General features: G+C 43.7%; 1 protein-coding gene across 1 annotated transcript in view; it reads left to right on the forward strand.

The window, feature by feature from the left end:
• Nucleotides 1–27,439, forward strand: part of Skap1 (src kinase associated phosphoprotein 1) — a 270,687-nt gene that overhangs the window by 19,702 nt on the left and 223,546 nt on the right. Inside the window, exon 3 of the mRNA XM_035448147.1 lies at nucleotides 20,245–20,270. Within this exon, the coding sequence (XP_035304038.1) occupies nucleotides 20,245–20,270 (26 nt within the window). The remainder of the gene's footprint in view (nucleotides 1–20,244; nucleotides 20,271–27,439) is intronic.

Consider the following 27,439-nt stretch of genomic DNA (forward strand, 5'->3'; position numbering starts at 1 on the left):
TAAAAAGAAAACCTTCAGAAGATTTTATTTAGCAAGGAGATGAGACAGGCACTTCTAGCTTCTGCTTTGCTGTGAGAACCTAGTAGGAGTGAGCTCTCAAGTCCAGCTGGGAAAAACCAATCATTTTGGAGTGTGCCGTGTGATTATGCTTCAGAATTTTGTGTAAATGAAGCAGGTTGGCAGGCATATGTTTGCTGATCCAAAAAATGATTAAAATTCAGAATAAGTGTGACTCTTGTGAAATTAAGTTTTCCGGTTCCAGCCAGTGTTCTGTATGGCCATATGGTATAACCAGAATTAATTGCTGTTCCCAGCCTCTTATTCTCTTACTGGATACTTAGGTGCCCTGTTTGAAACACTAGAGGTTCCACAGATGCTCTTAATCATGCGAGGTAGCTGTCTGACATGTTTGTGAAGTGTGTGCTTAGAAGTTGCTTACAAGAAACTTCTAATGTATTCTCAATTCCCTTCTGTGCCTCCACCTCTCGAGCAGTGTAAATAGAAAAGTTGAAACAAGAAATATTCTTTGCTCATGCTTAGCTCTTTGGTTCTCCTGGAAACCTGGCAGTGCAGTCTCAGGCTCCAGACCAGCACATCTACTGAGACAGAATCTTCGTTCAGTGACTTTTATGTAACATTCTAAGTGAATCTATGATGAAAAGCTGCAAGACTCCTGTCTATGTATTGGAGTCCCATGGGAACATACACACCAGTCACTGCCTTCCTCTCTGTGACTGTCACCAGCTCCCTACCTCTAGCTACCTTCCCTGTTGAGCTTTGCACTTCCTTGTCCCTGCCACCTCTGCTATTTCCTAATGGCTACCTTCTGGATTCTTGCCTGTGTCCTCTAGAACCCATGTCCTGTTGCAACCACACCCCACTGGGTCCCCACTCTCTTCTCCATCTGTGTCTGTGTGACATACGGCTCTCAGTCCTCTTAAAAAGAATGTGTTTGTTTTCCAGAAGTGCTTTTGACACTCTTCAAGCTCCCTGCTGCCATTCCTAGGCCCTCACTCTTCAATCTCTTTCCCTTTGAGGTCAGTCCTGGTGGCTTTGCAATACTTTGCTCCTCTGTCATCTTCTACATTCAGAACCCTTCCTCATACTATTTGAGAGCAGACGTCTTTTTGTTTGTTTGTTTGTTTGTTTTGGGACAGGTTCTTACTGCATAGCTCTGGCTGACCTGGAACTCACTATGTAGACCAGGCTGGCCTTGAACTCCCAGAGATGACTGTCTCTGCGCCCCAAGTGCTGATATCAAAATGCACCATCATGTCCCACACCCTGCCTAGGCCTGAAGTATCGACAGACTGTCTCACGGTAACTCTGTTCCTGCCACCAACCCCCTCATTTACTTAAAGTTATATTGTCCCCTCGTCGTCACATCTCTCTGAACATTGTGCAAATGTGCTCAAGTCCCTCCTTAAGTTAAAAACACATTATGTCCTAAAGAGCCGTCCCCTCCCTAGCTACTGTCTTATCTCTTGTCCTGAACAGGCAGACATCTTGAAGTCTGGACCGTTCACTTCTGCTTTCCTCTTCTCTGGTCCAGCCTCCGTTATTTATTACCTTTTAATGTATCTTCTGCTCCAATGACATTGCTCTTCTGATGGTCGGTTCCTCCAGTTGCCACATCCAGGTGATACTGCCGGTTTTATCTTCTTTAGTCTTCCAAGTATCAGACAGACAGCTTGGATTCCTGTCCCTTTCTCGGAAATTCAACAGCCTGGTCCCACTATTGATCCGCCCTCTCTTTCATTGTGTCTATGCTCTGTCTTTTGGCTCTTGCTTGAGCTTGTCTTGCCACTCAGCCAGCTTGTTTCTTCCCTGGGCGCCCAGTTCTATAGCTCAGTGGCAGTTTTGTCTTCGAGGCACCCAGCAGCATATTGGATGGCTCATAATGGGTGTTTCGAGAAACCTCAGGCTTCCCAAAGCTGGGAGAGTTCCTGCTGGTGTCCATCCAGCAGCTACCCTCCATTCTTCTGGCCCAGGGTGAGTCTCCATGTCAGCCATTTTGCTTTGGTTAGGGTTTCTATAGAATATAGTTTGGGCCACTGAAATGCAGGGCAAAGACCCTACACTTGAGAGACAGCAGGCCTGACACGCAGCAGCAATCTTTAGACAGGGCTCTTAATGTTCCGTTGGAAAGGTGGGAAGAGCCAGGCTCGCCACCAGCTCTAGAATCAGTCTCCAGACTTTCTGTTTTGTGGGGAACATAAACCCCTATTTACATGTCTAAACGTCTGTCAGTTAGGTTTTCTGTTCTTGTTGCTGAGTGTCCGAGACTGGACTGGTTGTCTGTATTCCAGTCGCCCATGAGTCTTTCTCTATTATCCCTGGGTTGGGCTCTCAGAGCCCTAGGAATCATTCCTAACTTCTCTATGTCTATCAACAAGATCTACGGACTTTCACCCTAAACATATGCTCCTATTTGTATCCCTCCTGTCATTGGCTAACCATTAACCTTCAAAAATGACTCAACTATTGTGTGCTACCTCCCTCCCTCCCTCCCTCCCTCCCTCCTCCCTCCCTCCCTCCCTCCTCCCCCCTTCCTCTCTTCCGCAGGGTCTCACTATACGGAACATCTCCCAGATACCCATCATCTCCTGAGTGATGGGATTAAAGGTTTGCATCACCATCAAGTCAACATAATTCTTTTCTTTTCTCAGCCTCAGCTCTGTGCTATTTCAGTTTATTCCAGTTTGTTTTGTTCCTCCATTTTGTTAAGAGAGCCAACTTTTACAAAACAGTAATTTAACTATCAGTGCTATAGGAGAGTTACTGATATGGAATGAGCCTATGAGTGAAAAGGTGAGCTGAAAAAATATTAAATCTCACAATGAAAAACCTGAAAACAACAACAACAATAACAAAAAGATCAAAATGTCCTCGGTAGTAATTTCTGGCAAGTGGAGCTTAACATTTTTTTTTATTAATTTGTATTTTCTGACTCTCTATAGTGAATATTTATTTAATAACAAGTTACCGATATTAAAGTCCTTTGCATTTTTAAAAAGTGGGCAGAGCTGGGAGCACTGGGAGGAATTTGGTTCCCAGGTGGGAGGAAGGCTGGAGAGAATGGAAACGGAGCTTTAGCTGTGCAGCCGGGCCTGGGTCACTCTGTGTAAACAAGCAGCTGTATCTGGAGGTGTTTTATGCTATGCTTCAGAACACACACGCACAGAAGTGAAATCAATTTTGAGCCATGTGAAAAACCGTCCTTTGAATACTTCCTGATGAGTTGGAGATTTTTTATTGTTATTATTATTAAGTAAAGGAAGTTCACTGTCAAGGTCCTCATGAGATGAGGTATCACTGACAGAGAAACTTCCGTCTCTGAGCCGTTATCCCTTTGAGCTAAGGCAGGATGAATTCTTCATTAGAAGGGGATTAGCACACTCTCTAAGCCTATTTAGCAAGGCATTTGTATTTGTCCGACCACTTTTCCAAGCCCTGGTGTTTGAGTAAACCATTCACTTCCTCCTTCTCAAAACATCAGTCACCATGATTGATTTTTATGTTGGTCATAAAGAGAAATGGAATCAACTAAAAGCGGGTGAGGATTACAGGGTGGAAGTGGTTAATTTACTTAACAGTATGTATTGGCTATTTGTTTACATTGGGCTTGATGCCAGGTGATGAAGACAGTGTCACATGAAACATGCTTGTTTTCCAAGCAGTTCCTGGGCCAGTCAGTGGCCAGAGTCATCATGGACACTCCTGCCCACAATGTCTCTCATAGAAGGTCGCAAATGCCTGGTTTTAATTTATTTTCTGTGTGGAATTTTGCCACTTAGAGGATCACTGACGTTTAACATCCTCTTTTAAAATACAAATTCACCTAGAAAGTAAAGAAATTCTGTGTTGTTCAGTTTTTAGTTCTGTCCAATGATTTCCTTCTAACTTTTTATTCTTTCCCAAATGAGCAAATTCTGTGGCCATCAAGCTTCTGAGAATAAGTTGTTAGACCCCCAGAAAACTCAGGTATCGGGGTCCCAGGCCACGACCGCGGTCACCCCAATCACCAGGCAGATTTGAGAGCTTGCTGCAAACTGCATGAGACTTTATTGTAATTTAATGAGCTAACCCCATGTTAGCTCGGGTCTTTCACCCACCCGTCATGGCGGATGGCTCCTAGGGCCTCCTGAGAGATCTTATAGGACACCATAAGGGGAGTGTGCCTCCAGGCTTGGAGGGCTTGTCCTATGTTGATTGGCCAACTGGTTGTTATGGCCCATAGGCCCTCCCAGGGTGGTTGCTATGCTTTGTGCCTCATTGCTGTGTGCTTGTCCGTAAAGCACACCCAGGGTCGTAAAGCATAGCGCCACCAGCTAACTTCTGATTGGTTCCTTGCTATGAGGCAGGCATCTGACCTCTAAGTGACCAAGGCAAGGTTGTGGCAAGCACGTGTTCGGCTATTATGGCTGCCGAAAGGGGAGCTGGTCCCTTCAAAGTGATTGCTGAATGCCCACCCCATAGTGACATCCATAGCACCGCTTCCAAGAATTAGGGGACATTGAAGAAGAGGGAGTGGAAAGATTGTGAGCTGAAAGATGAGGAGGAGGGCTATGAAATCCTATCTTTAGGTATGGTCTTCGTCAGTGTTCTATTGCTGTGAAGAGACACCATGACCATAGCAACTCTGTTTTTCGAGACAGGGTTTCTCTGTGTAGCTTTGGAGCCTGTCCTGGCTCTTGCTCTGGAGACCAGGCTGGCCTCAAACTCACAGAGATCTGCCCGCCTCTGCCTCCCGAGTCCTGGGATTAAAGACGTGCGCCACCAACGCCCGGCCATAGTAACTCTTATAAAGGAAAGCATTTAAAACTGGGGCTTGCTTACAGTTCAGAGGTTTGGTCCATTATCATCATGATGGCACATGGCAGCATCAGGCAGACACGGTGCTAGAAAAGCAGCTGAGAGCTCTGTATCTGGATCCACAAGCAGCAGGAAGAGAAAGACACTGGACCGGGCTTGAGTTTAGGAAACCCCAAAGCACTCTCCTAGTGACACACTTCCTCCAACAAGGCCACACCTCCTTCATCAAGATCCCACAATCCCTCTCAAATAACACCACTCCCAAGCATTCAAATATGTGAGCATATATGTGAGCAAGCCTATGGGGGGGTATTCTTTTTCAAACCACCACAGGCATGACATGGCCAGTATACTCACGGACTCACAGTAATTCATCACTCAGCCATGGATGGAGAAGACACTCATGGGACACTATGGCCAGGTCTCTGCTCATGGAACTATTGACAGCTTCTGTGGGAGGGACAGAGTCCTTAGTGACGCCACCACTGGTGAGTTGTTTATGCTTCATGCTGCAGTGGTTGTTTCCATATTCATCCCTTCTCAGGAAGCCCTGGCTAAACCCTGTGAGTCACAAAGCAAGAGAGACATAATAGTGGGAAGGGGACTTGTTGGGAGCAGGCATTGGTGGGGATTGGAGGGGAAGATGGGATGAGTATGACCAGAATTTATTGTATACGTGTATGAAATTATCAAAGGATAAATTAAAAAAAAGAGGCACAGGAGGAAATATGGGCTGAAGCCTGGGAAATGAGACACTTGGAGATTTGTGAAATTCCCCTATATTTTAAGTCTTACATTTCATTTTTTAAAAAAGAGATTTAAAAATGTACTTATAGTTATACATAGTTATGTGTATTTGTGTGTATCTCCGTGTGGGTGTGTGCACACAGGTGGGGAACACAACTCAGGCCTTTTGGGGGCAAGAGAAACTGGCTTATATGAGACTAATTTGTAGGGTTATTGTTATGCGCCTGAATGTGTCTCATGTAATACCAGTCAGAACTAACTCAACAGATAGTTCCAAGAAACTTACAGTCAGATGGGAAGACAAAAAAGCATGCACAGGTAACTGAAATTCAGGATACACCGAGGCAAAAGCTTTAGAAAGGGTAGCAGGTAATTCTGGAAACTCTCAGAGGAGCCCACTTCTGGTCCCAGGACTGGAGAAAGCTCTCAGCAGTGAGTTGGCATCAGGGCTGGCCTTGGTGAAAGGCCTGGGGTTTTTTGGTGAGATACCCTACACACAGTAATGGCATGCAGAGATGCAGAGGGCATGGAGGTGAGGCCTGTCTGGGAATCAAAGCATCATGGGAACTTGGCTAAAAAGGTGAACTCCAGTTGTGGAGAGTGTGGGCTGAATTTGAGGGTAAAGTAGGGTTCAGAAGGGTTATGCTGAAGAAAGACGCTCTATAGAGCTTTGGACAGCTTTTGGGTCTTTGGTATCAGCGTCAAGGCCACTGAGAGGCAGGAGATGGAAAGAGAAGAATGTCAAAGGTTTTCCTGAGTTCCTATGTCCAGAAAAATGAGAAAAACCTCCTTTACTCTTCTTTATGTTGCCTTCCAGCCTTAATGGGAGGCACAACATATGTAATTTATGGCATTTCATATGTAATGTATAGCATCCAGTGACCTTGGTGTCTGTAGGCAGATACATTCTAAATGGCTGACTGTATGCCTCAGCTTTTGAAATGTGATTGGTCTGTAGGTTGAAGACTGTTTACTAAGTTTCAAATCTGTTAAGAAAATTGACTACATCTTTGAATCTGGTCCTGACAACTTACTACCATCAGTTATTTTGTTTCACGAAGCAAAGTCCAAACACCTGGAAATGAACTTTTGAAATATAGCTTATTTTGTGAACTGGGATGACCTGTTTAAATTTTCCTAGCAGCCAGGCAGTGGTGGTGCACACTTTTAATTGCAGCAATTGGAAGGCAGAGGCAGGTGGATCTCTGAGTTCAAGGCCAGCCTGGTCTACAGAGTTCCAGGACAGCTAGGGCAACATAAGTAAGACTTTGACTTAAAAGCACAATAAAATAAAGTAAATAAAATATTTTTAGTAGGTTGTAATTGGCAGAGCATATGTGTATGTGTGTGTGTGTGTGTGTGTGTGTGTTTGTGTGTGTGTGTGTGCATGTGTGAACTCATGTATGCGTCACAGCACATGTTTGTAGATCAGAGGGCAACCAGAAGAGGCTAAGCTGAATCTACCTTGGGTCTAGATCCTCATCTTTTACCATGTTTAAAACAGTCTCTTGTTTGCTACAGTACATATCAAACTGGGTAGCCCGTGAGCTTCTGGGTATCCCCATCTCACTGTAGGGTGCTGGGATTACAGGTGTGCAAGCTGCATCTGGCTTTCCGTGGGGTTCCCAAACTCTGAGCCCAAGCACTTTACTCTCTAAACCATGCCCTAGTTGGCAACTAAAGTTTGGCAATGAAAGGGAAGAAATGAAGAGGGGTTCCTCACGAGGAGAGGCCGTTGGCGAGAAAGGCCCCTCAGCGTGGCTGGGGATGATTTCGGGGAGGTTTTGACCAGCAGCCCTCAAGACCTGATGGCCACTGACAGCATCCCAACCTCCTGGGGTAAGGAATAGAGGGTATGCCTAAACACTGCCTTTTGTGTTCAGAGTGTTCTGGCAATGTCTCAGACATTTCTGAGAGCAAAAAAAAATCCCTCAAAGGTAGGGCAGATCTAGAAGGCCGGAGATTGACTGGTTGATTGTGGTTGAACCACCAGGGGCCTCCAGGCCTGTATTGATACAGCCACAAACCTAGCTGTGCTCATTCGTCTTCAGATCAAAGTCTGTCCCACTCTTTATGATTTGGAGAATTGAGACTTGATGGAAGGGTCTAGCTCCTATTGCTGTAGCTCTGTACAAAGAAATCAATGGGGAAGAATGATGAGCTAGTGTGGAACCAGGTAAGGAAGGGAAAAAGGGAGGTTGAAGGCAAATCAGTAAGTAGGCCGAGATGAATAGAGGAAAACTATGAGAAATCATTTTAAAATGATTTCTGATTTTGGTATGTATTTCTTTCTTCTTGACCAAAAAAAAAAAAAAAAAAAAAAAAAAAAAAAAAAGAAAAAAAAAAGAAAAGAAAAGAAAAGAAAAGGTTTTAATGAGAATCTCAGCAGTTCTTTGGTGACTGGTAAAACCTTGCTTTTCAGAGCCTGCTTTTGTATGTTTGTTCAGATTTTCTTGAAACATGAAGGAGGGAAATACTATTACGTCTTTAATTAGAAGTCTGTTGTTATTTTTCAATTAATCTGTTTCAGCAGCCTTAGCATTTGTAGTAAATCATTTTCTTCATGAAGGCTTTTCATGAGGAAAGAAATTGATTGTATTTACAAATTGGATATATATAAATATATACTTTGATGTGTATTCGGCCGTGTCTTTTGAAGCTTGTTTTTACTGATCATCTTTTGGTTAGTCTTTGAAGCCAAACTTTGGAAAACAAACAAACAAAAAAACCCTCTTTGCTTGGATTGGGATTTATTTATTTATTTATTTATTTACAAGACAAGGTCTTAGGCTAGAAGAACCCAAGGTGTTCTTGAACTTGTAACCCTCTGGCCTTAGCCTCCCCAGTGCTGGGATTGCAAGTGTGTGTCATTATACCTAACTACCTGATGAAGATTTTAATTTAGCAAAGCAGTCTTAATTTTAGCTTCCTCCTACCCTAACCCTTTTCTCCCCCGCCCCTTGCCTTGGTATGAGTAGCTTAAGAGAAAATGAAGGCATCCCACATTTATCTTATTTGCAATAAGTCTATGCTCTCACCTAGACTATAGCGTGGCTTGAGATGTACCGCCTCTCTGGTGCTATTCCTCTCCCTGAGATATACTGTAGGGCTGCTTGGAGTCCGGAGGACTCTCGCTGCTTCTGATTCAGCAAGCATTTATTGAACACAAGCTCTATGGGACTTCCTCTTTCAGCACAAGGACGTAGACCGGAAGGATAGAGTGCACAGGTGTGCTGTGGGCTCAGCTAACTCAGGAGACTGAGCTGGGCCTCAGAGCTCCAGCAAGTGTTTGCAGAGGAAGGAGGCTTAACAGGAAAGGTGTGATGGCGGCAGCTTGTGACTGTAGAAATGGGAGTAGGAGACTTTGCTCTCAGAGCTGGGACAAGGCATTGAAGGATTTGAAGCAAGAGCCTTTGAGGTCGTCAGAGTAATGCTGGCCCTAATGACATGGAAAGCTGATGCTGACGAGAAGCCTGCCAGGTGCCAGGCCTGATGTTCAGTTCTTTATGAGCATTGCCTCTGTTAAGTCTCAAGAATTGCATGAAACAGGGATGATTTTTATTTCTGTCTTAAAGACGAAGACATGGAGCCTGTACCTCAGGTCTCACTGTTGAAAGATAGAGCCGGGACTGCCCTCCAGACCTTCTGGAAAGCCTTGGATCTTCACAGTTGCCACATTAACCTTTCCATCACCATTAAGGCTGCAGGGTCAGAGCGAGCGAGATGAGGACAGATGGACCACTTAGCATCTGGCTACACTGGGCTTTGTGGTGCATTCTAAGGGTGACAAGGACGAGAAGGAAGTAGGCCTGGCGGCTGATGGGATGTACAGACCAATAGAGAAGGAGGTAGGAGAAGGACTTTTAGTTCTGGTTGGGTGGGTGGCAGTGATGCCAAGCTTTGGCATAGGGGACACAGCAGCAGGAGAGATCTGGGGACTTCTGGGTGAAGGGTAATTATTCTTCATGTAGAAGAGTAGACTAATAGTCTGTCCTGCTTCTGAACATTTTAACTAACATTACACCATTTAGCAAGGGCAGACGCTGTTGTCAAGTCTCGGGCCACTGGTTTCTTCCCTGGGCAGCCTGAGCTCCACGGCTTGTTTCTCCGGGCTTCTCACATGCTCTTGTCCTTCTGCCTCACAAGCCTAAAACAGTCTGAACCTTCATAGGTTCAGCTGTCCAACTTCTCTGCTTTTGTACTTGGGCAGCTAATTGGGGCCAGAGAAAAAACGATGCAACTGAATTGCCACCGCAATAAATCCTAGTCTCCAACCACAGATGGGCACTTAGTGATGCTGGACAATTAGTTCGCAGGCTCCAGGTCAGCAGCTGCTTCCGTTTCCCTCAGTACCCACTCCTAAGCCTTTTCAGCCTTCGCCTCATCATAGCACCTCCCACCAAAGGCAAACAGGCTTTTGGGTTGGAGCTCATCCAGTATCCTGCCCTACCCACTCCTCAAACATACCCGCTCTGGGGTATTAGCTGGTCCCTGCCATCTGCTCTACTGACCTACCTGCCTGGACCCGCCCTTTCCCCTATCCCGTTAGGCCGCTGCTTCTGTCTGACCCCAAACACCCTCTCAGTGTTCTTTACCTGCAGCAAAATGACAGGTATTGGCCTTATCCAGGTCTGGGCTCTTCTGGGTCCTAGTTTTTGTTTGTTTGTTTGTTGGTTTTGTTTTTGTTTTCGTTTTGGTGCTCTGGATCAATCACACAACTTGCACACAATTTGGCTATTTTAGACAAACTGATCAAGGTTTGAGTTGTTTTGTGTGTGTGTGTGTGTGTGTGTGTGTGTGTGTGTGTGTGTGTGTGCTTGGTCCCCCACGGCAAACAGCAGGCATTTATTAACCTTGTGGTTATGGAGAGAATGAACTCAATGTTCATAACCTGAGATAGAATGGAGTGGAGTGGGAGACGTGTGGACTGCCTGGATGAGTTCCAAAAAGTTGAAGCTGGAATTTTTTGTGTTAACAGTTGCCACCAGGTATATAAAATGGCCATGCTCATAACAAGGAAAATAGCAAAACTATGCTAGTAAAATTATTTGACCAAGAAGATTTTGAATTGATATTTTTATAGTGAAGGAACCAGCTTCCCTTTTGGCAGCCATAACAGCCGAACACGTGCTTGCCATAAACCTGCCTTGGTCACTTAGAGGTCAGATGCCTGTCTCGTGACAAGGAGCCAATCAGAAGTTAGCTGGTGGCGCTATGCTTTACGACCCTGAGTGTGCTTTACGGACAAGCGCACACAGCAATGACATAGAGCATAGCAACCACCCTGGGAGGGCCTATGGGCCATAACAACCAGTTGACCAATCAACACAGGGCAAGCCCTCCAAGCCTGGAAGCACACCAATCGTGAGCCTGTGCGTACCCCTAGATACTCCCCTTACGCTGCCCTAAAAGATCTTTTGGGAGCCCCTAGGAGCTGTCTTTTCTAGCTATCCGCCATGGCTAACATGGGGTTAGCTCGTTAAATTACAATAAAGACTCGTACAGTTTGCAGCAAGCTCTCGAATCCGCCTGGTGATTGGGGTGACCGCGAACGTGGCCTGGGACCCCGGATACTTGAGTTTTCGGGGGTCCTACAATAGCAACCATTTTACTTTCAGACGGCTCATTTTTAAACCTGTCCCTGATTCTGCACAAGATAAGCTAAGGTGTCTACACAATGGGGACTTGTAAATTCCTGTGGTGGGGGGCTGGAGATGGCTTAGTGGTTAAGAGCATGCACTGCTCTTCCAGAGGTCCAGAGTTCGATTCCCAGCACCCACATTAGGTGGCTCACAACCACCTCTAGCTCCAACTCCAGGGGACCCAACTTCTCTGACCTCCAAGAGATTAAAAAACCATTCCACCCCGCAGGGAAGCTCCTCAAGCAGGAAGGTAAACAAGTAAACTCCTGTGGTGCATGCAGTCCATGAAGTGAGGGCTAAGCCCAAGGATCTGAAAGGTCCTCGTGGTTGTAAAATCCATTGAGTGTTGGGGTCACAGTCACAAGGTCCTATGCTTGTCAGTTGTTCATAGCAAGGTGTCCTGGTGGTCGATGTGAATTAATCTGGTACCAGAAATAAAATCAAGTCTCCAACCATCAATGATGACAAAAATCAGAGAGACAAAGTTTAAATTATGGTAACCAGCTGGAGTGCTATATATGTGAGCGTACCGTGTTGTCTCCAGTGCCCAGGCTTGGAACTGGAGGTGTCTCTGATTTTTCTTTGCCATCTGCCTGTGACTTGTCTCCCAGTCTTTAATCCATCTCCTTCTCAAGTAGCCTAATTGCCTCGAGCTCCTCTGCCTACCAAACATGTAGCATATATCTGCCAGATTTGACCTCAGTGGACGGCATCTCACCCTGAAAGTCAAGCAAACAACAGATACAGCTTTCGGTGACTCCGGTTTATCTTCAGCCGGGGTGGGGGACCTAAATTCTGATCTGATGTTATGGTCTTTAATTTTGCCACATCATATCCAGTTAGCATCTTTCTTTGGTTATTTCGGTGAGTTATAGCTCATTGTCTACACTTATGTGTGTTCCAGGACAGAACTCAGGTCATTAAATTGTCCCCCAAGGGCCTTTACCCACTAAGCCATCTTGCCAGCCTCAAGAGCGTTGATTGACCATGGCAATGATTTCGTATAGTCAAAGTTTACAGGTGACTCTAGTGGGAAACAGGGTATTATTTAACTTCTTTTTTTTGCTATCTAGGAATGGGCTTAAAAATTGGGAGGGTCATGGTGAGCTATGTTGTCAGTGTCAGAAAGTGTCACTTGTGACCTTGGTCTTCTGCAAACATTGTGTTGTTGTCTGGGGTGATTTCTAAAACTTATACATATAGACTCAGGAGGACAGAAATATTACACTTCCCCAAAGAACCCAGGATCTTCTTATGGCAGATCTTTCTGTTGCTAGAGTTAGATGCATATATTGCCAATGTCACCAGAGTATTTGTTATTCACTATTTTAACTTGTCATCTTTCCATATGTAACTATCTTTTGTACAAGGTTCCAAGTTCCTCACAGGTAGGAACAAAGTATTGTACCTCTAGTGGCAATGAGGGGAACTAGGACCAGTAGCACATCAGCTCTCCATCACAGGCCCTCCCTTGGCCATTTGTCTAAGGTTGGTGTCAGGACCCCTGGGTCCCAGACCTCTGATGCCTCCACCAGATACTTCCACCAGATGGTGCCATTTTTCCATTTCTGCTCTTGGGTGTCAAGGCCACATCACTCTCTACCACTCGCTCATTCTTTCTACAATGGTTCTGGGACATTGGTGATGGAAACAGAACTCAAAGAGGACCTTTCCAAGTAAGGAAGAGCTTAAAGAAACAATTGGGATGCCCAGACTTAAGCACTATTCAACAAAATCATTTTCTTGGGTATGAAATCAGTCTTTACCATGTGGCTCATTGCTCAAGGTCTATTGTAAAGGACTTTGTTAGTCTTATCAACCTGCCATTGAAGCACAGCTCAAGTAGTTATCCACTTAGATCCTGAGAGTCCGTTCCTGATACCAGAACAACACTTTTGTCAGTGGTAGTGGATGGGTATCACCATGCAAAAGAGATGCTCAAGCGGGGTCAAGGAGGAACCCCGGAGAGTGAGTATCACAAGCAGCCTATGCATCCAGAAAGAATCGGAGCTTTCTTACAAAACTCAAATTTAAATTTGAACATCCCTAAGCCACTAAGAAAGATTTGACTAAGCAGATGGTTTATCAAGGCAGGGAAGCCATGCTATGCCTTACAGTAAGTCCCAGGTAAAATAACATTTTTAATGCTTCCATTGCAAAAAAGCCAATCACCGAGATGTTCTAAATTTGTAGCATCCCAGATGTTGACCTTTTTGGATTGCTAGTTTTATAATGCCAGTATAGTTCTGTTTGTGTCTAACCCAATGCATCTCACCATTTAAAAATTTTATTAGGTTTTGTCTTTTGTTTTGTGGGGGGGGCAGGGGAGCTGGGGCATGCCACAGTGGATGTGTGAAGGTCAGCAGACAACTTTCTGAAGTTGCTTTTGAGACAGGGACTCTTACTGTTTCTCTCACTGTACTGCATAGCCAAGGCTAATCGGCTTGAGAACTTCTGGCAATTCTCTTGTCTTTCCCTGCCATCTCACTTCAGGCATGTCAGATTACAGATGTGCACTTCTTTATCCAGGGGGTTCCAGGCTCGCATAGGGATGGTTGAACATGCCAGGCCATCTCCTCTGTCTTCTTGCCATTTTGATGGCTGCAGGGAAATGAAAGAATTACCATCACAGCTGGAGTCTATGGAGGTTTCTCCAAGCGTACAGAGAACCTATATACTACTTGTCATCAGTTTTATGGAGTTTATAAGCCCTGTAGAAAACTGTGGACCCTGAATACCTGTGATATGACCATCCTGTAACACTAACGGGCTGTCTGAACAAGTAGTTGTAGCTTCCCTTAAGCTCTGGATTTGTTTTTACATTGAAGCCACCATGGAAAGCAACTGCTGTAGAATTTAAGAGTCTCATCTGAGACATCTTAGCCAAACGCTTGACTTTCCTGAGTCTTGTTTTCTCCATCTGTAAAATGGAGATAATAGACGTGCAGGAGGAAGCTCAGTGGCACTAGTGCTTGCTCTACAAGTTGGACTGTTTATACTTCCGCCTGGAACCCAAGTCAAAGGCAGCATACAGCATACGCGTCTGTAGTCCCAGTAGCCCTACAAGGAGATGGGACACAGACACAGGAATTTTCTGGAAGCTTGAGGGCCAGCTAGTCTGGAGTCTGTAGAATTAGAAAAACAAGAGACCTGCCTTAAAATAAAAATGGAAAGTAACTGAAGGTGGAAGAAATCCCCAGACTTCCTCTGACCTCCACATGCCTGCACTCACACATATGGGGATGGGAAGACGGAGCGGGAGAGTGGGTTTTAAAACAAGGAGTTAGTAGCATACTGACTTCCCAAAGTTACTATAAAGATTAAATAAAATATGTGAAATGTATTCATGGCCTAATGCTTAGCATGCACCGAGTAGTGAGTTTGTAAATTGTGTTATTATAATTAGAAAATGGAATTATTTTTCCTTCTGAGGTAGGTCCAACAATATTAGGGTACTTACAGTTACTTGTCTACCTCCTGCATCAGGATCTGTCTAATTACCTGGTCAAGAGATGGAAGCTCTTAGTAGTTTTTCCCCATAACCACGTTTATTGCTTGGCTTTGTGGTCAAGAATCTGACCACTTCTCCCTGACCCAAACTAATGGTTTAGAGTCAATTGTTTCATTTTTGGCCAAAATCTAGTAAAGAAAAGATACATGTGCATGAGTGGGCCCGAGTGCGTGTACACACACACACACACACACACACACACACACACACACACACACACACACAAATACATGGAGGGAGGGAAGGAAAGATCCAGTTTCTAGGCTTGAAACTGTCTGCCTCATTAATATCAATGACTAGTTATTTCATCTTTTGGTTTCCTTGTTTTCATTTTTTTTAAAAAAATGTGCTTATTAATAAAGGAAGAACATTTAAAAGTGGGTGGAAGGGCTTGGAAAGCTCCCAGCTACCCAGTGAGCAGATCTTAGCCTTGTTTTCTTTATTACCATTGTATGGCTATGGTTAATGCTGGTGTCTCTGGTTTCTCTTAACACCACGATCTCTATTTATTTGCTGTACTCATCCTCCAACTGAAAGTGGATTGCCAGTATCTTTAACTGAAAAATCCGAGTAGCAAACTTTACTATGCATGTATTTTAAATTCACTTTCTTTATATGCATACAAACGATTTGCTTGCATTTAGGTCTGTGCACCACTTGCATGCCTAGTGCCAGCAGAGGCCAAAGGATTTTGCATCCCCCAGGACAGGAGTTACAGATTGTTGTGAGCCACCGAGTGGGTACTGGGAATTGAACATGGATCTTTTGGAAAATCAGCCAGTGCTCTTAACTGCTGAGCCATCTCCAGCCCCAAACCATGCGTATAATTTAATTTTTGCATGCAAAATGGTAATAAAGAAAAGACTACCCTGCAGGCCAGCTAAACAAGAAGACGGGCTTGTCTGTTCTGAGTGTGAAGAGAAATCACACCACACAGCAGCATCTTTCTGCTCACGCTGCACCCTTGTGTTTTCAGTCCTGAATTCCATTTGCATGGACCCGGTGAGGCCGAGCATGGCCGTTGCAGAGGAGTGATAGCTTCCCTTTCCTATAGAAGCTGAAGGTTCAAAGAGAAGATTAAACAAGTGGCTGTTATCTGTCCTCACAGGCCTGATAGGGAATTCTCAGAGGCTTTTGGGCTAGACGCATCTGTGTGTGCTCGCTGTAACTCTGCGTGCGCACTGATAATGTATTTCCTTCTGTATACTTCTTTTGCAGTCTTGGTATCTTGGTTTAAAACATTTAGCTCCAGATTTGCTGTGCTCTGTGGCTTAGAGAGGATCGTTTTTTTAGAGAGAAGTGTAGGAACTAGAAGGTGTTGGAAGGACGTTACTGAATGCTTCCCAAAGAGCTCAGGACTCTCCAGCCACAGGGTGTGTGTGTGACCAGACAAGATGAAGACCTCAAATATGCCTAGAAGAGAATAAGCTTGAAGGCTGACATTGCTGATATTTTATAGTTTCCTTTCAGAAGTGCCCTCTGGGGCGGAGGTATAGTTTAGTTGGTAGAGTGCTTCTCTAGCATGATCAAGGCCCTGGGGTTGATCCCCCAGGGCAGCGTAAAACTGGGTATAGTAGTACACACCTGTAATCCCAACACTCGGGAACTGGAGGCAGGAAAACCAGTAGCTGAAGGTCATCTTTGGCTAACCTGGGCGGTGTGAGACTAGCCTCAAAAACTAAACAAAACAGAAATGTCCTCTGTGGGAGGTAAGTTGATAGAAAAGAAAGGGAGTAATGTTCACCCCCCACCAAATTCAACACGAGTTTCACTAGACTTTTAAAAATTAATAATCAATGTTACATATATTTAAAATGCTCAAGCTGATGATTTAATATCCACATTTGAATTGTGAAATGGTTACATTTCAATTAGCGCACCCACCGCCTCCCGTCTGAAGTTGCTTTGACTCTGAGAATATGCCACACCTATTCTAGACCGCTTTCAGGTATCTAATGTGGTTTTGTTAACTAGAGGCGCGTACTACACACCGATTAGGTCCTTGGAACTTATTCATCTTTTTGGTTTCGTTGTTACTCGTGTTTAAATTTGTTTTTGTTTTTGTTTTTTGAGACAGGGTTTCTCTGTGTAGTTTTGGAGCCTATCCTGGCACTCGCTCTGGACACCAGGCTGGCCTTGAACTCACAGAGATCCGCCTGCCTCTGCCTCTGCCTCTGCCTCCCGAGTGCTGGGATTAAAGGTGTGCGCCACCAATGCCCGGCTTGTGTTTAAATTTTTAAAGTATTGTTTTATTTGCTTATGTGCATGAGGTTTTTGCCTGCATGCATGTCTGTATACCATGGGCATGTCTGGTGCCTGCAGAGGCCGGAAGAGGGCATTGGATCCCCTGGGATGGGGTTATAGACAGTCATGAGCCATTATGTGGTTGCTGGGAATTGAAGCAGGTCTTCTGGAAGAGCAGCCGGTGCTCTTAACCTCTGAGCCATCTCTCCTGTTGTTGTTGTTGTTGAAGACGGGGTCTTGCTATGAAGCTGAGCTAGCCTCAAACTCAGCATCCTCCTTCCTTGCTGTCCTGAGAACTGATGTCATAGGTATATGTAACATTACCTTGCCAAACTTACACAAATTGCTGAATGTTTGACAAAGATGTTTAATTACAGTGTTATCAAGAGTAAGGTTGATTCTGCCATACAGTACCAATTATGTAAGATGGCTTCTTCATTTATTACTGTTAAACAGAGTGTTTCTCTGCAACGGACCTTCCACAGGTGCTATTGGCAGAAGCACACTCTTTTTTTTTTTTAAAGAAATACTTTATAATTTATTTATTTTACTTATTTTCAAGACAGGGTTTCTCTGTGTAACAGCCCTGGCTGTCCTGGAACTCAGCTGTAGATCAGGCTGGCCTTGAACTCACAGAGATTCGTCTGCCTCTGCCTCCCGAGTGTTGGATTTAAAGGAATGAGCCACCACCGCCTGGAAGCATCTTCTTAAGTCTATGTGAACTTATGGCATGGTCTGTCTTCTTGACTAACAAGAGAAACTGAGAAACCTTGACTTGATAGAGAGGGAACTGAAAATAGACGTTGGAGTGGGAATAGTGGGATAAGGAGGCACACAGGCACAAAAAGGCTGAGATCGTCAATAACATGCTTTATTTATTAAACTATTTGCTCTGAGTTAGCCTTTTAAAACACTGCTATTCCCAGGCTCGATTTCCCCCAGCTCCCTCTGGACCAACAAATAAGAGTACTATTGGGCCGGGAGGTGGTGGCACATGCCTTTAATGCTAGCACTCAGGAGGCAGTGGCAGGTGGATCTCTGTGAGTTCAAGGCCAGCCTGGTCTACAGAGAAAGTTCCAGGACAGCCAGGGCTGTTACACAGAGAAAACCTGTCTCAAAAATAAAAAATGAAAAAAAATAATATTGGTTAGTAAAGCTCTTTTCATTGTTGTCATTAACATTTTGGAAAGAGAAGTGTGTGTATATGTGTTTTTATTTGTTTATTTTATTTTTATTTTATGTGTATGGCATTTTGCATGTATGTATGTCTGTGTACCACATACACGCCTGATACCCACAGAGGCCAGAAGAAGGAATCTAATCCCTTGAAATTGAAGTTATGGATGGTTGTGAGCCACCATGTGGGTGCTGGGAATCAAACCGCGTCCTCTGGAAGAGCAGCCAGTGCTTTTAACTGCTGAGCCTTCTCCAGCCCCTTTGTTTCTTCTTATGTTTAATTAGAAGGTGAATAATGACAGGAATTGGGTGCCAGAGCAAGGCTTCAAGCAAAGACGGAGAGATGCAGAGGTTGGGATATCGTTCATGTGTGAGATGATCTGCTGTTGGCTCTGATTTCTTCTTCTCTAAGAACTTCCCTCAACCCTTTGTTTTATGCAGTCACCCCCCCACCCCGCCCCCAACTGAGCTCTCGCTGCTCCATTTTCCACAGTTTGGGGAGTGGTGGAGGAACAGTCTGGATGTTAGGCTGATATTCCTCTCTAATGTAGCCAAAGCTAATTTTAGTCATGCTGACACTGGGAGACATCACTGCTCCCCAAGTATGGCCTTTCCCTGAACCTTCTGTGGTTATGGACCCTCTTGGTTTGATTAAGAATTCAATTAAAAACATGTACTTTTCCTCCGAGAAAGCCTCAGATACAAATTCCCAAGAGGCCAAGATGAGAATAGAAAACCATCCGTCCTACTTAGTGGAGTGGAAGGCTTTACGCCTGTTCAAAGGATTAAGGTCTAGTCACCATGAGCCTCACGGAGTACACCAGGGAAGAGGAGACGAGGACATGAGGAGAGAAAGCTTTTGAATATTGCACTCTGCCATGAAGAAAATGGGACAGGAGATGGAGAGATTGAAGGGGTGGGTGGGGGTGCTTCATTTTATGAGAGCAAACATGCTGATGGGAAGGGCCAGTTGAGAGGAAGAAAGTGGACATACCCTAGAGGAAAATCAATACGGAATGATGTAAGTTTCCTGTGGAGGCACTAAACAGGCTTTTGTGGGTAACCACCATGAGCGACATTGTTTGTGTGTGGGGGGTAGAGGGGAAAGTCAGGTTCCATAGATGTGATTTACAGGTGAACCTTTCCATCATGGCTCTTCTGTACTTAAGACCTCAGGGGTTGTCAGTTCTGCCAATCATTTCACAAAGTGAGAGTAGAGGAGGAGGTACTGTGGATTTCATGGGCCTGGTTCATTTCTTGGCTCATCCTCTACAATGTGAGGCAACCCGTCCCAGTCCCACCTGTTCCCTTTAGGAGTCAGCTGAGGTTTTGTTCTTGTTACCTGAGTTTGGGTTGTTCTAACAATAGGAGCATCACTGGTGTTTGCTGCCCAGGCCAGTGGTGCTAATGGCACTGTGATCCACAGGGCAGCTGTCTCAATAAAAAGCCGTCTTGCTCAAACCGTGAGCCACCAAGAGCTTCCTTCCTAGTTATGACCAGCTTTTTAAAAAAATTTAACTTATTTTTATTTTATGTTCATTGGTGTTTTGCCTGCATGTATATCTGTGTGGGGTGTCAGAAGTCCAGAGTTACAAACAGGTTTGAGCTGCCAATGGGTGCTGGGAATTGAACCCAGGTCCTCTGGAAGAGCAGCCAGTGCTCTTAACCACTGAGCCTTCTCTCTAGCCCCTACCCCCAGTTTTACAATTTATTTATTATGTATATGGTAGTATTATGTCTGCACACCAGGAGAGGGCACCAGATCTCATTATGAGAAGGTTGTGAGTCACTATGTGGTTTGCTGGGAATTGAACTCAGGACCCCTGGGAGAGCAGCCAGCGCTATTAACCACTGCACCATCTCTCCAGCCCCTCATCCCCAGTTTTAAAAGGTACTTGGCTTGTTTTGCAGCACATTGATGCAGCTTTTAAGCCATTAAGAATCTTGAAAACACTGAAGACAACTTGCTTTTCTTAAACAAAGGCAAGCTCTAGCTGATGATCAACTGTTTAGCTTTTTTAAAAAGGACTAGTTATACAGGCATCATTATGAACCGCAATTGAAACATTCAAATTTGACTGATCTCCACTCTTCCCTCTTGTATTCTAGGTACTGTTGGGATTTTCAACCTCAAGGTGAGTACTCCTTGACCATAAGTCTTATATTAAATTTTATATTAGAATGTGTAGATGATTTTATTGTGGCTTCTGAGTCTCTCCACAGAGCAGCACTAGCCATTCCTGAGCAAAGTCAGTGGACTGTTTAATTAACCTTCACCCCACTGGGCCCCCTCTGATCTGCTATTTCAGCAACAAGAGGCACCATGCCTTGAATGGCTGCTGAATTATTTTACTGAACCAGAGCAATAATATGCCTTCATTCCTTGAGTTTCGGTAGATGCCAACGGGATCCCGCAACATTCAAATAGCGTGGTGGCCAAGACCATAATAAAATCCTTGGGTGGGTTCCAACTGGGCTAATCCTTCATTTGCCCCAGAAATAAATTCTAGTGTGTTCTATCCTCCATCACCGTGCCCTTCCACACAGACTGTCTGGCAGCAGAGAAATGTCAGAAGTGGAGCCGTGTTGGAATTCCCACTAGAACAGTGCCATCACATTTTAATATGAGCCTTGCTGCAGCCTTGATGCTTCTAATTGCTTTCCAGCCATTGTTTTCCTGCCTTTTCTTGATGAACCCAGCATCTGGCATGATTCTAAAAAGCACGCCAGACAGCTGTGTGCAAAATTAAAAATAAAGGATGAGATTAGAACACATTTGTAAAAGATTCGAAGTTGCAATGTTTTTGAAACTTCAAACACTCAGAGTGGGCGTGTGCAGTGCAGGTCTCCGTCTCTTCTCCGTGCTCTGGTTAAGGATGGTAGTGGCAGCATCCTGAGTGTTCCTTATCTCGACTGAGGAGACACTGGGGTTTTCGCTTTCTTGGAGAATTGCAGAGTTTTGCATCACACTTATGGAATGCATTATGAATCGTTTGGCACCATGACCTTTTAAGAATCAGTCCATTTCTGGTACCACTTATTGTCTCACTAGCTCTGTCTCACTGAGTCTTAACATTTTCAGGAACTAAGTGCTGAGTGATGGTACTAAGTTTTATTTATTTATTTAGTATTAGTGTGTGTGTGTGTGTGTGTGTGTGTGTGTGTGTGTGTGTGTGTGTGTGTACACAAGCTGGAGGTTAACCTTGGGTGTCTTCCTTAACTGATGTGTTTCATATTCTGAGGCAGGGTCTCTGTTGAACTTGAAGCTCATGTACTCCCACTCAAGCTTTTATGTGCGTGCTGGAGATCTAAACTCTGGTCCTCATACTTACATAGTAGGCACTTTATCCACTGATCTGTTTCTTTAGCCCAGACGGAATTACTTTTACTAAAATTTTAGTTACCGACTTCATATTTTGTTGTACCATTTTCAGTATACATAAGATTTTCTTTAAAAGCCAACTTTACTTTTTTTTAAATTTTTATTTTTTGGGTTTTTGAGACAGAGTTTCTCTATGTGGCCCTGGCTGTCCTGAAACTCACTATAAAGGTCAGGCTGGCCTCACAGAGATTTCCCCTAGCTTCTGCCTCCCAAGTGCTGGGACTAAAAGATGTGTGCCACCCTACCCAGCAAAACCCAGCTTTAATAAATATAAAAATCACGTTTTAATATAAAAATAATGCTTTAAAGTTTTTTGTTTTGTTTCGGTTTTGTTTGTTTTTTAATTCCTGTGAGTTAAGGTCAGGCTCGAGTGTAATCACGTGACCGGGCATGAACCTAGATGGAGCCATAGAGAACAACCAACCGTAATGTAGCAGTTAGTTTTGTAAAATGTGAACTACACATTCAGAGACTCACCCTACAGTTCGGGTTTAACAGATATTAATCAAAAACCACAGGACTCAGGGCATGGTGGCCAAATGTCAGAAATGAACGGAACTTGGGAGTTGAACCAATTTCCTAAGGAGAAGCAAAGGATGGATGTTAGAAATGTGGTCTGGAAATGTGTTGAAAAGAGAAAATCATTCCGGAGCTCAGCACAGCCTGAATACAGGCCACGTCTTACAGATTCTTAGGATGACAGTACCACCATCACATTTGACACAGGACAATGATGGGACCATTGCTCATCAGAAAGTACACTGAGGGGCGTTCAGCCAGAGAGCCCCATAGTCCTGCTTCTTCTACTACAGATGTGGTGTGAGGGAGGGGCATCTTCTACTGGTCATTTGATTAGTTTCTTAACTGTCTGTATTTCAGAAGCTGGTGTGATGGGTGGAGACAACTGGTCTACCCAAGGTGCTACCTGGACAGCACAAAAAGAATAGGGGTATGCAAGAAACTGGCAGAAGCTTGGCTTTTGTTTTTGAGACAGGGTCTCGCTATGTAGACCAGGTTGGCCCCAAACTTTATTGAGATATCGTTCACATATCCTAAAATGTATCCTTTTACCGTGTACAGGTCAGCAGTTTTTAGCATAGTCACTGCATTGTGTAGTCATTGACACCTATTTCAGAACATGCCCTTTACTTCCTTAGACTTACACACACCTCAGAGCCCATCATCTCCATCAGTGTGTGTTACTTTCTCATTGCAAGATTTCGGGAGACCAGTGAGCACAAGCACACTACTAGACTAGTGCACAGAGGAAAATGCAGTGTGTTTATAATGATAATGTGGATTCTTCCATTACACATTCATCTCACACTGTTGGTTCACAGTCGCCCTCCTCAGTGATTCATCTGTGTGTGACAAAACTTCTCCTGAGGAGACACTACATGTGACACATGTCTACTCCCCCAGATAGGGAGCTCATGACAGACTAAAGTATGGATACCACTAAAGTCCAACTTGGTGAAAAATGAGTTTTATTGGGGTCACTTACAGGAGCAGAAAAGACTCAAACACAGCTGCACCACCAAAGCCCACCCCAGCATGGATGACAGCTCACAAAACCTGGGAACCTGGAGCACACTTCACAGCCTACAGGCAGCTCAAGAGGTTGGGGAGTGTCCTTTCCAGGTGTCTTAGTTGGTATGAGCCTCTTCCAGACAGCTTGGCTAGGCTGAGTCTTCTTCATACCCTGGCTTGTCTGAGAGTTGCACCAATGGAACAATTCCTTTTTTTTTTTTCCTGTTTTTGTTGTTTTGGTTTTTTTGTTTTGGTTTTTTTGTTTTGGAGACAGGGTTTCTTTGAGTAACCAGTCCTGGCTGTCCTAGAACTTGTTTTGTAGGCCAGGCTGGTTTCAAACTCACAGAGATCCATCTGCCTCTGCCCCCCAATGCTGGGATTAAAGGTGTGCACCACCACACCTGGATAGTTCCTTTTTTTTTGCACACACACACACACACACACACACACACATATATATATATAACTATCCATCTATCCATTTAATCTATCGTGTGTGTGTGTGTGTGTGTGTGTGTGTGTGTGTGTGTGTGTATACACTCTTGTGCCACAGTGGAGGTCAGAGGACATCCTGCAGAAGTTAGTTCCCTCTTTTTACTGTTTGGGTTCTGTGGATTGAACTCAGGTCCTAGGGATTGGTGAAAGCTCTCTTCCTGCTGAGCCATCTCACCAACCTATAAACATTCTCCTAGTGAGGTTAATTATGACTGAGCAACAAGAGAAAGCTTAGTTTTAAGACTTCAGTCAACCTCAATAATACATGTCTTGTGTACTTTGAAAACTGCTCTTGTCTGAACTTCTTCCTGTCCTCCTTTTCCTTCTTGTTGTTGTTCTCCTTCTCATTCCTTCTCCTTCTCCTCCTCCTCCTTTCCTCCATCATAATTGTGTGGCTGGTGCTAAAGACTGAAGCCAGAGCCTGACACATGTCACTGAACCACATATCTAGCAAAAATAAATGAACAAACTTTTTTCCCCTATTTGAATTTTCATTTAGTTACAAAGCTGTGCTTGCTGTGGAACTCTTTGTGTTGGAGCCATCAGAATCTATAAAATGATATCGATTGGCTGTCTAAATAACAATCTGTTTTGCCCTTCAAATTCGATGACAAGATCACTTTAAGTCTCGGCACAACCCAATTTCCTTCATTTTGTTTCACTTTCTTCTTTTATAAAATGAGTTAATTATTGATAGTTGTAGTTCAATAAATCAAAATTTCATGTAGAAGATACAATGTATATAATTCAAATATTGCCACAAAAATAGTTTTTGTACATTAGCTGAATTTCCCACCAGGAACTCATAGTCTAAGACAAATGTCACAATACTTAAATAAAAATTTAGGCAAGCCAGTGAGACTATTATAAATATTCATAACAAGTCATATTTTATGTATTTTCTATTTGTTTATTCTTTGTTGTTTTGTTCAAGGTAGGTCCAGGGTGGCCTCGAACTCACCATGTAGTTGAGTATAACCTTGAATTCACGATCCTTCTGCCTCCACTCCCCAAATCCTGGCATTATGGGCATATGCTACCAGACCTGACTAACAAGGTCATAATTTTATCCAGTGGTCACTCATTTACATTTTAGGCATTTAATAGAAATGGACTATGAACTTGCTTACCAGCTTGAACATTCTTTGACTAGCCATATTGGCACTGAGGTTCCTGAGAAAATTATCCAGTATATTTTATTTTAAAGACTTACATTTTATGTGTATGTGTGTGTGTACATGTGTGCATACATACACATGTGTGAGTGCCCATGAAAGCCAGAGAGGGCGTCAGATACCCTGGGGCTGGAATTATAGACAGTTGTGAGCCACCCAAGTTGATTTCTGTGCATTGTACTCCGGTCATCTGAAAGAGGCAGTAAGCACCCTTAGCTACTGAGCCATCTCTCCAGCCTCTCCAGTACATTTTAATACAAACCTAAGACTACTTAGTACATTTTTTAAAATCATATTTTGAAATGAGAAGTCTATATTCATGTCAAAGTACATTGGTTTTTAAAAATATAGGTTGACAAAAACAATAGGAAATGTAAAAAGAAAAGTGATTAAAAAGCCATGTTGAAAATGCCTGGCCTTGAATCCCAGCACTCAGGAGTCAGAAGCAGGAGAGTTGCCTCCAATTCAAGGCCAGCTTGGTCTATTAAGGAAGTCAAGGCTAGCAGGGTTACACAGTGTTTTCCTGTCTCAGAAGACCAAGCCAAACCAACTGACAAAAATGAAGCCACACTGACTATAGATTTTAAAAGATGTAGGTGGCTTGTCATCGAATTTCGAGTTTTGTTATCCAAGACAGACAAACTGTAAAAAAGTGACATTGGTGAGAGAATAGGAATATGTATATACTCTATTTTTATGTTATTTTGAAAGTGCTTTTAGGAGCTGGGAAGATAACTCAAGGTTAAGAGCACTAGTCACTCTTCCAAAAGACTGGGATTTGATTCCCAGCACCCACCTGCTTCCTCAAAGCCATCTGTAGCTCCAGTCCAGGGGAAACAACACCCTCTTCTGGCCTCTGCACCAGGCTGTACACATATGTACACAGTACACAGACATACAGGCAGGCAAACACCCATACCATAGAGTAAAATAATGTTTTCAAAAACATATTTATTTATTATTGTGTATGTGTAGAGTGCGTGTCAAGTGCGACTGAGGCTCTTGGTTCCATCCCCAGAACTGCCAAGAAAAATCATGTTGGGGTTTATGAAAAAGTGAGGTTAGTTTATTTCTATCATGAGGCCCAGTAGATTATTGCATAGGTTCATGTAGCTAGATGCAAAAACACACAAGCAACAAACTGCTTCATATATTTTATTCTGAGTTCATGTTTTAAGTGGGAAGAGTATGGGTTTGAAGCAGATTTGAATCAGAGTTCCAGGTCTTCCTAAAAGCTCTGTGAGACCTGGCAAGTGCTTTAACACTTTGAAGCACCCATCTTCTCTTCTCCACAACCCCACTATTAGCGACTTCCCTGTCCTTATGAGTTCTAATAACATGGTAACTCAAAAACAGTGCTTGCCATGTGGGACCCTAAAGGGTCAACAGGTATTATTTTTTATTTTTTATCAAAGTAGAGCTGAACGTGGAAATGCCTGTGTGGTGCTTGGATGATACGTACTTCTTATCTTTCCATAAAACTCACCTGATCCCTATGCTGGGACCCTGTAAGCCACATGTGAGCGCTTGTAAGGTGTACATTCATACACAATTCCTCCTGGTAAACCCATAGAGAGTGTTCAGCTGTCGGCCCATTGCTCACACAGCGTCGGAAACATGTTGGATGAAATCATGAATGCCATTTCACTTCTCATCGCTGACCACCACATACTTGAGACATGTAGTTATGACAACTACAAGAAGCAGAACATGAAAGCATCGAGGAAACAGTGTCTTTACACTAAGGGGGGTGGTGGCAGGATTACCTTTGAAGTCCAAGAGAAGTGTTTTTGAATTAATGGAGTGCACAGTGATTTTCCTAAGTTCTATTTATGAAAATGCTCTTTGCCTTCTTGCCAAGAGGCTTTAGCACAGCCCTAAGAAGGATTTATACAAAGAAACACAGTCCAAATTTATGACGTGTTTGCAAATGTAAGAAAAAGTCTGAATTTACAATATTTGTAATTTATTGTTAAGTATCTTTCTACCACTCTCCCTGGAATGCTGCTATTTTATAAACATAAGTATTGGTTACAAGCGTAGACTTTCTTAACCTATGCTACTTTTTCAAGGGGTCTCGTCCAGTGTGTTTTCCAAGGGGATTAATGAGGAAAATGCACACAGGACTAACACTCCTGCTGTTGGCCTTGGCCCAACCTTTTAGCATCAACAGTCTTGACAGGAGGTTTTGTGCCTTGACTTCTTTCAGGCATCCTCCCCCCCAATGCCCCTTTCCGTATTTGCTGCATTTTTTTTTTTTACACATTGATCTGTAGGAAGCAGATGTACACACAAGCTGGTTTTAAAGTTAGTGATCACTTTAGGTATCTTTTCAAGCATTTCCCCCTCTTTTGCATCTACTGGTCTAGTTTCTGAGTGAAATCATGTACCTTAAAATGAGTGTACTGATTGTTTGGTGACTGACTCACTGACCGAGAGAATCAGAGTTTTTAAATGGAGGTATACTTCTGTGTGTGGACATATCAGAGTGCATTCCTGGTGCCCACAGAGGCCGGAAGAGGACATCAGATCCTTGTATGTAACTAGAGTTAAAGTCTGTAATGAGCCACCATGTGGGTTTCTGAAATTGAGCCCTAGTCCTCTGGAAGAGAATCCAGTGCTCTCAACTGCTGAGCCATCACTCCAGCCCCTATCTTTTTTTTTTTTTTTTTTAGTCGATATTTTCCAAGACTTTTATGTTCCTTCTAAATATGTATTCTGG

Source organism: Cricetulus griseus, chromosome 7 (assembly GCF_003668045.3).
Source record: "Cricetulus griseus strain 17A/GY chromosome 7, alternate assembly CriGri-PICRH-1.0, whole genome shotgun sequence".
Taxonomy (NCBI): domain Eukaryota; kingdom Metazoa; phylum Chordata; class Mammalia; order Rodentia; family Cricetidae; genus Cricetulus; species Cricetulus griseus.